This window comes from Mixophyes fleayi, chromosome 10 (assembly GCF_038048845.1).
Source record: "Mixophyes fleayi isolate aMixFle1 chromosome 10, aMixFle1.hap1, whole genome shotgun sequence".
Classification (NCBI taxonomy): Eukaryota; Metazoa; Chordata; class Amphibia; order Anura; family Limnodynastidae; genus Mixophyes; species Mixophyes fleayi.
The window spans coordinates 35,721,785-35,735,752 of NC_134411.1; the positions used below are offsets into that span (position 1 = coordinate 35,721,785).

Here is a 13,968-nt window from a genome sequence, read left to right on the forward strand (position 1 = left end):
GAATAATTAATATCGTCACTGTAAGTTATTGGGTACAAAATGTAGAAACAAAAGCACATATCTAAGTCGAATGTTCAGTCTAGATCTATACGACAATGTTCAAACTACGAACCATCTCACCCAGATGTGGGAGACAGAGTAGATGTCATATACGAAGGACGAAATGACCGCTCTCCAGCGCAGATAGAGTTTTGTATCTGCTGTGAATAGACAGATGTTCCTGCCTTACTGCTCTGCAATAGATCCCATTTTTATAAAGTGTCTTTCTGATAGAGATATGATTGCTGACCTTAAACGGGGTGAATATTTAATATAGTCACTGTTAGTAGAAATAGAGTTTTGTTAATGCTGACCACCTTAAATGTCTTAAATTAGGGCAGCACGGTGGCTCAGTGGTTAGCACCTCTGCCTCACAGCGCTGGGGGTCATGAGTTCAATTCCCGACCATGGCCTTATCTGTGTGGAGTTTGTATGTTCTCCCTGTGTTTGCGTGGGTTTTCTCCGGGTGCTCCAGTTTCCTCCCACACTTCAAAAACATACTGGTAGGTTAATTGGCTGCTATCAAATTTACCCTAGTCTCTGTCTGTCTGTGTGTTAGAGAATTTAGACTGTAAGCTCCAATGGGGCAGGGACTAATGTGAATGAGTTCTCTGTACAGAGCTGTGGAATTAGTGGCGTCTTTTAGTTATATGGTAAACTAGCAGAATACCCGGCGTTGCCCGGGATTTAAAGAATTTTAAGACACAACTGTGTTACAAAGTGTTTCTCTGAGTTTGAAGAGACCAGTTACTGGATGAAGCGGCATTAAACCATTCCCAATATTTAAGAGATGATCAGCAAACTGACCGTCCATTGTGTTGCCATGCAGAGAAACTCTCATATTTGTGGTTAGTCGCAAAGTGCGAACATGCCTGCAAAGATGTGATGATTTAAGGCATGCATTAATTTCCTCCGCCATTGTTCCTTTTGGAATGACCGGCAATGTTTGTCGAAAATCTCCAGCCAATACAACAGTGACTCCACCCATTAGTAAATCATTGCCTCTTAAAAATTGAAGTGTTTGATTGAGGGCCTGTAAAGCATTTTTGTGTGACATGGTGCATTCATCCCATACAATGAACTGACATTGCTGCAGAATCTGAGTTTTTTCTGTTCGTTTAGTGATATTGCAGACATGAGTTTCACTTCGGGCCAGATTAAGCGGTAACTTGAAAGCTGAATGTGCTGTTCTTCCACCAGGGAGCAAAGTTGCAGCAATTCCAGAAGAGGCCACAGCAATAGCTATATTGGAATGTACTCGAATTTTAGCAAGTAACAACTTGATGAGAAACGTCTTACCTGTTCCTCCGGGTGCATCCAGAAAAAATATATTTCCCCTTTTTTTTGGAACTTCTTCCAAGACATTGTTCCAGACATTCCAGAGTTATGGTCGTTTTAGATGATTTTTAGTTGTTAATCCCCTCGCCACCCCCACCCTTAGGAGTGCTAGGGGTGTCTTGCCCCCACAATATTTGTTGTCAGACTGTAAGTCATATGTGAACCAGGTTTGGTGTAAATTGTTCCAGACATTCCAGAGTTATGGTCGTTTTCGAAGATTTTTAAGTGTTACCCCCCTTGCCACCCCCACCCCGTAATGAATTTCAATTTTAAAATTTTTTAGTTGCCTCCGTCATGTTTTAATACACTCGTATGCAAAATTTCATGATCTTCGCTTGAAAAATGTGGATTTGTATAGAAAGACAGACAGAAGGACAAATTTTCTCTTTTATATATTAGATCTCACTCAGCGACTGCTCGAGCTATCTGTAAAAGATCATATGTGCAGTCTTTTAGTTATATGATATGGTTACCCTCTATTTGTTTGTTTTAGAATTGTATTACTTTGTAGTGTGTGATTATTTGGGGTTAATTCATGAAAGTGGTCACATGGTTATTTGAACCTACGTAAACAGCAGTCTAAGGCTGTTTAAGCCTGTGAGGTTGTTAGCTAGTGAGCATTCTTCTAAGTGAGGATTTTTACAAGTGTAATAACTAATTTAGTTAGTAGAGTCAGAGATATACAAGAGATGAACAGGAGGGGAACCTTCTACCTGCAAACACTACTACATGAGGACAACATTCCACAATCAGCCTAAGCTCTGATTTCCTCCACCACCTGCATTGTTAGCTGCCTGGACACTCCCTGCTGATCTGTCTCTCACACTTATTTTTGGCTGCTGCAGTTTTAATAGGACTTGTTGATTCTACTTATGCTTCTTGTATTCCCAGCTTAAAAACCACACTGTTGCCCCACTTAGCTTGTTTTTTTTTACTGGCTCCCTCTTGTCCTGTGGACTTACATAACCAGCTTAGTACACCTTGTATTATGCGTTATGTTATACTATTGCCATAGGCAAACGGAGGGGAGGGGGGTTTCTAGTGCCTGTAAACCCCCCCCCCCCCCAAGCCTGGGGCACTGTATGTTTGAGGTGGCTGGACCCTGCCCCCGCTTCACACGATTCTGCTTGAAAAGGGAGAGCTGTGTGCACCTAACAGTAGTGCACGCAGCATTGCCCATGTATATTATGGGGATAGGAAGAGTTGGAGAGCAGCCAAGCACTGTCTAATATTATAGCCACGCCCCCTGGTGGTGTGGTGTGGAAACCTTCCTCTACAAATCCTGCGTTTGCCCCTGATTGCCTTACAATCATGTCACTGTCTAATCTAACTGTTATTCTTAACACAACCATCTGGTATCTCTGCTTACCTTGCTGCTTCCTATTACATGGCTCATACTTTACATCTTTTCCTCCTCTTTTCTCTCCTACTACCGCTGCTCTCTCTCGTTTCACTCACCTTTCTTGCTCTCACAATTTCCTCACTCCACTTGTAAGCCCTTACCCTCCTTGATTTCTGGATTACTTTCAACTGTCTATTCCACACCTTCTCTAGCTTTATCATGATTTACTCCTCTCTCACTTCTGTCCTCTCCCTCTATCACCCTGCTTCCCTTGTCCAACCTTTCCTTATTCTTCCTCCTCCACACTCCCCCCTCTCCCCTCTCCCTTCCCACCCCCCTCCCAATTTCACTCCTCTCTTCTCTTCTGTTCCTCTGTGCCCCTGATCTGATTCACTGCCCCCTCCACCATCTTTACCTCTCTCCTCCCTTTCCCCACTCACACCCTTTCCCTCTTGCCCCCTTCGCTGCTCTTCTCTCAGCGTCAGTCTGCTCCTACCTACCTCCTCCCTCTCTTTCCCCCAGGAAATCTATTCCCTCATGTCACTCCTACCTTCTGCCTCTCCCATTCATAAACCCCCTTATCTGCCCCATCTACATCTCCACTCCTCCCCCACCTCTTGCTCCCCTGCCCCTCGTCTCCTGTCTGCTGACAAATCCCCTCTTATTTCTGCTTCTCGTCCAATTCCAACTCTCTCTCCCTGTCATTCCCCTCGCTCCATATCATACTCACCCTTGCAGTCGAGCAAACCAAACAATCACATCCACATCTCTCCTCTTCCCTCTCTTCCACTATCCTGTGGTCTCTGGAATGCCAGATCAGTCTGTAACAAATTGAACTTTATCCATGATCTCTTTATCTCTAGATCCTTCAACCTGCTTGCCATCACTGAAACCTGGCTATCCCCCGAGGACACTACCTCTCCTGCTGCTCTCTCTTTTGGGGGCTTGTCCTTCTCCCACACACCCAGACCTGGGGAACGGCAAGGTGGTGGCGTTGGCATACTTCTCTCCTCCTGCTGCTCTTTTCGGGTTCTTCCCCATGAACCTTCCCTCTCTTTTTCCTCATTTGAGGTTCGCTCTATCTGCCTATTTCACCCACTCCACCTCCGTGTTGCTGTTATGTATTGTCCTCCCGGTCCTGTCTCCCAATTTCTTGATCACTTTGCCACCTGGCTCCCTCACTTTCTCTCCTCTGACCATCCCTCCCTAATTTTGGGGGACTTTAATATCCCTATAGACAATCCCTCAGACCCTGCGGCCTCCAAACTTCTCTCCCTCTGCCCGCCTCATTTCTCTCTCCCGCCGATGTATCTCTGCGGTCTCCCTCCTACAGTCACTACATTGGCTCCTCATACCTTACAGAATTAAATTTAATCTCCTCACCCTCAACTTTAAAGCTCTTAATCATTCCTCCCCTCCCTACATCTCCAATCTCATCTCTACCTACACTCCTAGCCGCCCCCTCCGCTCTGCCTGTGACCGCCGCCTCACTGCTTCACTGATCCCCTCTTCTCACTCTCGTCTTCAGGACTTTGCCCGGGCTGCTCCCCAGCTGTGGAACGGATCTTCCACGTTCCATCAGGTTAGCATCTACTTTCAAAGGCTTCAAGCCCTTAAGACTCATTTCTTTATTCAAGTCTATCAGTCCTCCTTACTTCCTTGTCCTGGCTCTCTCCCCAGTTAGTACCACCCTATTTGTGTCTCCCCCTTCCCTTTAGGATGTAAGCTCTCAGGAGCAGGTCCCTCTTTCCTTGTGTGCTCCTTCTACTATTCCATCACCCCCTGTACCTCTTGGCTGCTTCCCTAGCCCTGTTTTCTTAAGCTTCGGCCTTCTTCTCAGTGATTTCTTCCATTTCTTTCACTCATTGTCCCAGAAATAATTTGATTTGCATTACCCTGTTACCTGTGTCTGTGTGTATATATATTTTTGTTAATTTTTTGTTCTTTCTGTATCATGTTGTGTCATGGGTCACTGTTTTCTGTATATGTCATGTACAGCGCTGCGGACTCTTTGTGGCGCCTTATAAATTAAAGATAATAATAATAATAGGTCTAGATTTCAGTTTCTATTGCAGAAAGAGTTGAGCAGAGATGTGGAGAGTAATTTAGACAAAAGATTTTATTTTGGAGAATGAGATTATTGTAATTCAAGAAGGTAAATTTTAACAAAACAAAACAGTAGGATAGTCTCTAAAATGATGATAGTTGAAAACAATCTTGGAAAAATCTGTTCACCTTAATGACAGTGAGTCTATATAAAATAAATATTATTATTTTTTAAATGCAAAATATTAGATACAATATCGGACAGTAACATAAGTTACAATTTTGGCATCAACCGATACAATATCCTCATTCCAAAACTATGGTTTGTAATATTTTTTTTTTTGTTAAAAATCAGCATTTCATTAAACCTTTATTTTCACTCTGAGATACTTTTCGGCATTCACAGTTTGATATTTTTTTAAAGCCAAAAATGTCATTTATTTTTATATTCAAATTTATTTTCTACCAACTTTTACGTATAAATGCATAATTCTGACATCCATGGTAGGTTTACATTAGTAATACAAATTTACAATTTACAACTAATAGTTTTACAACTGTGTTCTATATTTTATTGTGGGAGAATATTACACGTTTTTTTGCCAACTTTTGAGAATATCCTTCATTGTCACTGTCTGTAGACAATAGTCCTCCAAATCACACGTTGCGCTACAGCATCTGTAAGAGACACCGTCTGGTAAATGTCCGGTCTGCAACCTGTTCAGTACTCTATGGTTAATTCACTAGCTGGAGTTTGTAGGACTATATGTCAGTTAAGTGTGTCTGCAGTTACCTAGCGCTAAGACGTAGCAGTCGCCATATTTCCGTAGACAAAGAATCATAGATTTCTACGGGGAAGGCTTCGCCAAAATGGCTCCTATAAAAGTGACGGATGTGGGTTTGATTGGAGTTTTGTGTCATATTAGTCAGCGGAGGTGACCCCTGGTGGCAGCGAAGGATGGGCGCTCATCTGGTGCGGCGGTACCTGGGGGATGGCGAACCCGACCCGAAGACCCTACCGGCCAGCCCGGTGGGCCCACAGTTCGAGGAAAGGGGTACATGGTGCACCCAGCCACCCCATATTAATGTACAGAGCCCCCTCCTTATCGAGCAGGGACCACCGTAGTGTCAGTGTCCCCCTCCTCCATTATCCATGTACATTAAATATAGTTGACCTCCATGGGTTGGGGAACTAAAAGTCCCAGCATGTCAGCCATGACCAAGTACGGCATGCTGGGTCTTGTAGTTCTACAGCAGCTATTGAGACACTGGTGGTCAGCCATATTATCATCTCTTGCTCCTGTTATTTTCTACTTATTACCCTATAGAATAGGCTGGTGGGGCATGCTGAGCCTTGTAGTTCCACAGGTCAGGTAGGTCTACCCTATAATCTGACCCAAATCCTTCTATCGGTTGTGGCCTTGTTCTTCTATTTTGTCTGATTAAAGCTATTTTATTAAAGTTTGTTAGTATGTTAAGTGTTTCTCTTTGGACATTGGGAGGTATACTGTAGTGCCAATCACTATTATCCCAGATGCAGGTTCAATTATGTTGTAAAATATAAAATAATAATAAATTGATATTTCAAATATTCCTTTTACAGGTGCAATGAAAGTATTTAGAGGCTTAATTAGACTCGGGGGTATATTTTCTACACAGTGGTTCCCCCACTGATTTTCCACGGTTTGTCATAATTTTCTTAAAACGACAATTTTATTGAAGACCAGTCCCAATGGGCTGTCTTTAATAAAAATTGCCATTTTAACAAATGTCAGGAAATAGCCAAGAATCACCGGTTTGTTGAAACCGCCGCTTAGTAAATATGGAGTGTCTGGGCTATGTAGTGACTTTTGTATCATGAGACCTGCCATATCTATGAAAGATGATGACTATTAATTGCATCACTTGTATCATATACATTGTTGTTGGTTTCTATAACAAAATGACATCTATATCTGTTTTACTGGCTAAATCTGTATCATGTTCTTCAAACATCCCCCCAAATCTGTCATTTTTATTTTGATATCAGGTATAATGCACAATGTTCCAGACACTTGTCCTTGAAGACTTGCAATATAATATTTCTTGCCTGTGACACAATGAGACAGTCACTTGTCCAAGGTCACAGCTGTATGCGGCTATGTGTCCAATCAAACTAACAAAACAAACTAATTATGTCTGTCCAGTTCAAGTCCATGGTCTATTTCTGTTAAGTGTTGTGTTGGTATTTCATGCACCTAGGTACTAGGTATATAATAATAACAGAGAGGTGGAGTAGTTTATGTATTTGGATAGCCGTGGTATTGTTTCCCTTTGAGGTAAGAAGTAAACGCGTAGTGCAATCCTATAGCTCTTCTCCTCTCAATATAGGGGTTATATAACTCCTGCTGTTCTGTCATTCAGTGATGGTCGCTACCCAGGAACAGATGAACCTTGCTCAGCTGCATGTGAGGCAGAGAGACTACTGCGCTCATCATCTCATGAAATTCATGAAGTGTAAGAGAGACATGTGGCCGAATATCTTCGCCTGTAAGCACGAGCGCCACGAATGGGACTACTGTGAGCACGAAGAGTGAGTATAGGTTTGAGTTACTCTTGTTTTGTGCATATATCAGGGGGTCTTTATGGAGACTGCAGTGTAAATAAACTAAAAGCCAAGTAGGGAGGGGTGAAGAGGAGACTACTGCGACAGTTCATTGATAACACGTCTCCTCTGTCTTTTTTCTCTTTCTATCTTCTAGTTACGTGCTGCGAATGAAGCAATATGAGCGGGAGCGTCGCCTGTTAATGAGGAAGACGCAGAAACAGACAACAGAAGCCGCATAATATCCACAATCTTGTACTTTATAAAGGGAGGATTAATTATAAACGCTTTAAAATAAAGATTTCTGCTGTGATCAGTCTGTTATCCTCATGTCATTGTGATCAGTCTGTGGTGTTCCATCCAAGAATGTATTAAAATCAACCTGATACTTGTACACAGTCAAAGCATTTGTTTGTTCTGCCCATGTAGCGTTCATGAGAATGTAGCCTATCCAGTCACTAGGAGGCAGTCCCCTGAATAATAGTCACGCCATCATCATCATCAATTTATATAGCACCACTAATTCTGCAGCGCTGAACTCACATCAGTACCTGCCCCATTGGAGCTTACAGTCTAAATTCCCTAATATAGACAGACACACACACACACAGAGAGGGGGAGAGACTAGGGTCAATTTTGATAGCAGCCAATTAACCTACCAGTATGTTTTTGGAGTGTGGGAGGAAACCGGAGCACCCGGAGGAAACCCACGCAAACACGGGGAGAACATACAAACTCCTCACAGATAAGGCCATGTTTGGGAATCAAACTCATGACCCCAGTGCTGTGAGGCAGAAGTGCTACCCACTAGGCCACTACGTCACTGGTTCGCCCCATAAAATACTTCCTCCAGTGAGTAGGTGATGGGTCCACTATTAGTGGCTGGCCATGCAATAAGTGGTTTAGTGGGTCACCTACAGATCACAGGTTCAGTGTAAATGGCAGCGTACATATTGCACTCTCATGGATCACATTGGACCTGCATCCCATTCGAGTCCATCAAGACAATGTCAACCCGTTCCCAGTGACACAGATGCACTTACGATTGGGTTACACACACGCATATTGTATGTATGTTACACAAACCCATAGAAGCGCTTCATCCCTCCAATCTTACTCTGTCTATCCCTGGGCTTGTCTTCCCTTTGGCATTATGCACCCGCTTATAGAAGTGGGCTACCATCAGGTAAAAACCTACCTACATCAGTCCTGGAATAAAGCACTTGGTGAACATCGTTGTCCTACTGAGAACTGGCCGATTCAGCCATGGGATCGTTTTCTAGGACTGTGGTCATTGCTTGAAAGTAATTAGAACAATCATAGAAAAGTCTATTTTTTTCTGTTTTCCCCTATGTAGTACTAATAAGACATACAAAATAGGCATGATGCACATTAATAATATCATTTGAATTATTACCGGGTAAGATAATTGCTGGTGCGTGGAACTTTTGAACAGCCGGATCCTACGCTTTGCCCACCCTAATGTATGGCCAAGTCAGACAGAGATCTTAACATTTGGCTATCGGGCCAAGCGTCAAGAAGTTGTTGGCTTAATGTCTTCATAAATAGCTATAGCAGCAGTGACGTCTACAGGCGATAAGAGGGTACTGACTGAGAAACTAGAGAGGAAATTCTGTGTTCTCTGCATAGGAAATCTAAAGGGATACTTTATATTTCTCTGCGTTGGATATCTAAAGTATCCCTGCAAAGATCCCACAATAATCTATGCAACTAAAATCATCACACATTTATATTGCTTCACAAATATTTTATATATTACTGATTGGAGAGTGACAGGTGTGTGGCTAGTGCTTAAACAGATTACAGGGTGTTGTATGCTATATACTCTGTTTATCTTGTAACACTACAATTATAAATGTGAGGTTTTCACCTCTGGCTAATTGAGGCTGGGTCAAGTGTTAAACTTTATGATGTTGGCTGTGTTTATTGCAACTGTACCCCAAACTCTTAAAACAATGAATTGCATGAGCCCAAAATATAAACATGTGCTGCTGAACACTATTATTTTCACCTAATGGAAGCTGTGTTTCCTCATGACTATTTTGTTTATGCTCAAACAAGGAAGAAAAAAAAAAAGTAAAGAAAGTAATTTAAAATGGAAAGTACCATCTTATAATATATAGACCTAAAATAGCTTTTATTCATAAACAATTAGAGATACCCATTCATGACCAGGACAAAGTTTCAAGACAGCGAAATATAAAGATAAATAAGTAGTATTTGTGATATTTGTGATTATAAAGTTAGCGATAAGTGATTAAATTAGTTATGTGGTTGTGAGTTTTTAACAATCACATTTAGTCTTATTATTTCTCCCCAATTGCTCCCTTAGGGAGGTTATAAAGTCACATTAATTGTTTTTTTTTATCCATTGTTCCCTATGGTTCTTATTCACCAAGAATCCTTATGGCTCAGTTATTTATCAAGATATATTATTTCTTCATATATCTCACTGGACACCAGGCCGTGCTCCTCAGACACAGTATCAGTCATACATATATTCCAGCTGAAGCTGTAATATCTCTTAGCTGTCCAGTCCCTACATAAAGCTGATAGTTCTATATAAGGTGCATTGTTATCTCATATAGCTCAGACCCTCTCACACCACAGACAACATACATTTCACTTAATGCTTGTTCAAGCCAAACATCTGAGAAGTGTCAGGATCTCCCTTTTCTGTCCTATCTCAGCCAATCAGAAACTTCCCACCTGGGATCAATCAGTGAGAGGGTTTCTCTCACTTACTCCAGATTAACCCATTCTGACTCATTATATCAGGGAAACAGAGATCCACAATATCACCTTCTCTCAGCATGTAAACCTGAAACTGTTATGACTCCCACATGATAAGCAGTATATCAGTATAATAATATGCTGCTTATCTCATTAGTACAGCACAGTCTATCATTATCTTATATACTGATGGTTACATCTTGCTATGCACAATTATTTTCCTTTCTCTGCTCCAGTACAGAGTGTTTTTTCTCCCAATAAATATACAATCATGACCAAAAGTTTTGAGAATGACACAAGTATTGAGTTTCACACAGTTTGCTGCTTCAGTGTTTTAAGACCTGTTTGTCAGATGTTGCTCTGGTAAACTGAAGTAACATTACAAGCATTTAATAAGAGTCAAAGGCTTTTATTGACAACTACATTAAGTTTATGCAAAGAGTCAATATTTGCAGTATTGACCCTTCTCTTTGAAGACCTCTGGAATTCGCCCTGGCATGCTGTCAATAAACTTCTGGGCCACGTACTGACTGATGGCCGCCCATTGTCTAATCAATGATTGGAGTTTGTCAGAATTTGTGGGTTTTTGTTTGTCCACCCACCTCTTGAGGATTGACCACAAGTTCTCAATGGGATTAAGGTCTGGGGAATTTCCTGGCAATGGACCCAAAATTTCAATGTTTTGATCCCAAATCACTTAGTTATCACTTATTCCTTATAACAAGGTGCTCCGTCATGCTGGAAAAGGCATTGTTCATCACCAAACTGTTCTTGGATGGTTGGGAGAAGTTGCTCTTGGAGGATGTTTTGGTACCATTATGTATTCATGGCTGTGTTCTTAGGCAAAATTTGTGTCATTCTCCAAACTTTTGGCCAGGACTAAAGGTACTAATTCAGGTTTGATGTATCACTATTTGCTATCGCTATTTTTCTTATTAAAAAAAAAAGTCAGGATTTTCTCTTATATATTATTTCAATACCTTTTATTGTGTTTATTAATCCAGTCTTAATTCTGACCATTATATAAAATAAATTCGTCTTTTATCCCAAAATAGTATTCCTATAGTAGAGTATTCATATAGCATAGCTTCCCATCCTCTTTCATCAGAAAAGATTTTCAACATTGTCATCCTTTATCTAAGATTGCTGCATTCCCTGATAATGTTCCAACAATAATGATACGTTATACATTCTCCCTTTATCTTCAGAAGTCAAACCAATCCCACTGACATCAACATGAGTAAGTAAAGCCTGTAAGGGGATTTGAACTTGAGCTGTAGACCATGTACTCATATCATTCAGCTATTAGTTCAGTGAGCCACTTGCTGCTTCTATCAGGCTATTCAGAGACAACAATCATACATTCATGTCTATTGATCTCATTATTGTCTTATGTCATTTCCCTATTAATTCAATATCCTAAACCTCAAATCACAACAAAAAATGTTCTTAAACCAAATATACAGTGATTATTATTGTGAAAAATTATTGTTTGTTAAATTTCATTTATTTTTATTTATTATGTACTCTATTTAATTTTTATATTTATTTTTTTTCATTAGTAAACTAAATGAAAATTAGTGAATTATTATACAGTCATTTCTTGCAGAAACAATAAGATCTATTTTTTTTTTTTAATTAAAAATAAAACTTTCATTTAAAGGTGACTAAGGTGTCCTATCTCATTCATTTTTCTTGATTCTGTGAGTGTTTTAATGTGTTTATTCTAATGTTGGTTGATGATAATGGTATATGCATAATGTTCACATTTATGTATTTTCTTATTTCTCTAATATATAGCCACCGTATTTCTATATGTCTCTCCAGATTTCTTTATTAATTAGTAAAATCTAGGTCCTATATCTATACAGTTCCCCAATCTGACTGAATAGGACAATTTTAATTATTTACATCAATCTTTATTCAGAAAAACGTCAGATCTTCGATAGTCTGACTATACAAATGCTATTATCTCTCACCCTTCTAAATATGAGGTTTATAGTCATTCCTTTTAGACTATTCATCAGAATTATCATTCTAGTTTCAAGTCTCAATAATTCCCCATCAATATGTCCCCCTCTAATGCCCAACTGAATCTGTTCCTGGACATAATTTTACAAATCTTTCGTATTACTGTTGTTTTATTTTAAATGTTGTGCAACACTTGAGATTGGTTTGTACTTGGCTATATCCCTTGCCGCGTTTCTGATATTTCCAAAATACATTGCTTGAGCAATCTATTGGTCTTGCCAATATAGACTTTATCACAAGGACATTTTAATCAGTTGACAATTTATAAAGCTTTTTATATTACACTTAATCTGGTATCTTTCAGCATTTTTTGCAAAAGGATGCATTGCTAAGCTGAATTCTGAACTGCGGATTTGGTGTACCCCTAATTACACTTACAGCTTTCTTTTAACACAGCCTACCTAGTTATTGCATTATCATCCAACTCATGAATACTTCTACTAGATTGGTTTTCATTACAATATAGGGTGAACTATCCATGATTTATTACAAACACAGTGATGTATGCATTGGACATACGCACTATTAATCTGTCTCCATTGCAATGTACCTAAATATTAAATTGAAAATTAATATTATCAACATAATAAATTTTGCAGTATGATGACAGTCGCTGTATTATATTATAAAAGGATAGTTTCTCCTCTAATGAGGACTTGCTGCAGCCTTAAGTTATAATAGACCAGAACTTGGCGACCTATGCTCCCCAGATGCTGTGAAACTACAATAGATGTCAACATTTAAAAATATTTTTCAGGGCCCCTGATGCTGAGGCTGTGAATCAGCCAGTCACAGAGATTCTTGCCAAACCATGGTGCACTACAATATCCATCATGATAAGTTTGCAGAATGTATTATTAACTTTTATCCTAACCTGCAAGCTCGCTGCCTAGGTGTGATCCTGGACTCAGAACTATCCTTTATTCCCCATAATGATTCTATCTTTAAATCCTGTTACACACACCTAAAAAACATTTCCAGAATACGCACATATCTCACACAAGACATTGCAAAAACTTTAACTCATGCACTCATCATCTCCCGCATTGACTATTGCAATTTCCTTCTTACTGGTCTTCCCCGAATCAGACTCTAATCCCTACAATCTGTTTTGCACAAAGCGGCTAGATTGATTTTCCGTGCAAATCGTTCTTCCTCTGTGGAGCCGCTCTGTCAGTCTCTAAGTTGGTTGTCTGTTTATTACCGAATCCAATATAAAATTCTTCTACTAACATATAAGGCCGTCAACAAAATTGCACCGACATACATCTCCTCACTTGTCTCAAAATATCTCCCAAATCGACACCTCCGTTCTGCACAAGATCTGTATCTATCTTCAACTCTCATCACATCCTCCCATTCCCGGTCACAGGACTTTTTTCAGGCTGCACCCACTTTGTGGAATTCCCTCCCTCGCACAGTAAGACTTTCCTCTAGTCTTCAAACCTTCAAGCGTTCTCTGAAAACCCACCTCTTCAGACAAGCTTATAATATTCCTCAACCACCCTCTTAATCTCCCTAGGTTACCCTATTACCACCCTCTACACAGCTAACACAAGACAACAACCCTCTGATCAACATAGTTGTGTGACTGATCACACAGCCCACTCAATACATTTTACCTTTGCATTCTAGCTGGACCAATATGCAATATGTAGCACTTACCCTCATGTATCAAACTCCCATTGTCCCATAGATTGTAAGCTTGCGGGCAGGACCACTTACCTCTCTGTATGTATTACCTACTATCGTACTATTACTGTGTTTGTTCCTAATTGTAAAGCGCAACAGAATTTGCTGGCCCCATATAATAAATTGATGATGAAAGCTCTGA

At 40.2% G+C, this 13,968-nt stretch overlaps 1 protein-coding gene across 1 annotated transcript; it reads left to right on the forward strand.

Annotated features, from left to right (window-relative positions):
* Nucleotides 1-5,675: 5,675 nt before the first annotated feature.
* On the forward strand, nt 5,676-7,743 carry NDUFB7 (NADH:ubiquinone oxidoreductase subunit B7). The gene is made up of 3 exons (XM_075187499.1): nt 5,676-5,820; nt 7,169-7,337; nt 7,507-7,743. The coding sequence occupies exons 1-3, from the start codon at nt 5,724-5,726 to the stop codon at nt 7,589-7,591; spliced, it is 351 nt and encodes a 116-aa protein (XP_075043600.1). The 5' UTR covers nt 5,676-5,723; the 3' UTR covers nt 7,592-7,743.
* Nucleotides 7,744-13,968: the final 6,225 nt, after the last annotated feature.

Coding starts and splice junctions, on each gene's coding strand:
- NDUFB7 (XM_075187499.1), top strand. CDS start 5,724: ATGGGCGCTCATCTGGTGCGGCGGTACCTGGGGGATGGCGAACCCGAC. Junction 5,821..7,168: donor CCCACAGTTCGAGGAAAGGG/GTACATGGTGCA, acceptor TCTGTCATTCAG/TGATGGTCGCTACCCAGGAA. Junction 7,338..7,506: donor GACTACTGTGAGCACGAAGA/GTGAGTATAGGT, acceptor TCTATCTTCTAG/TTACGTGCTGCGAATGAAGC.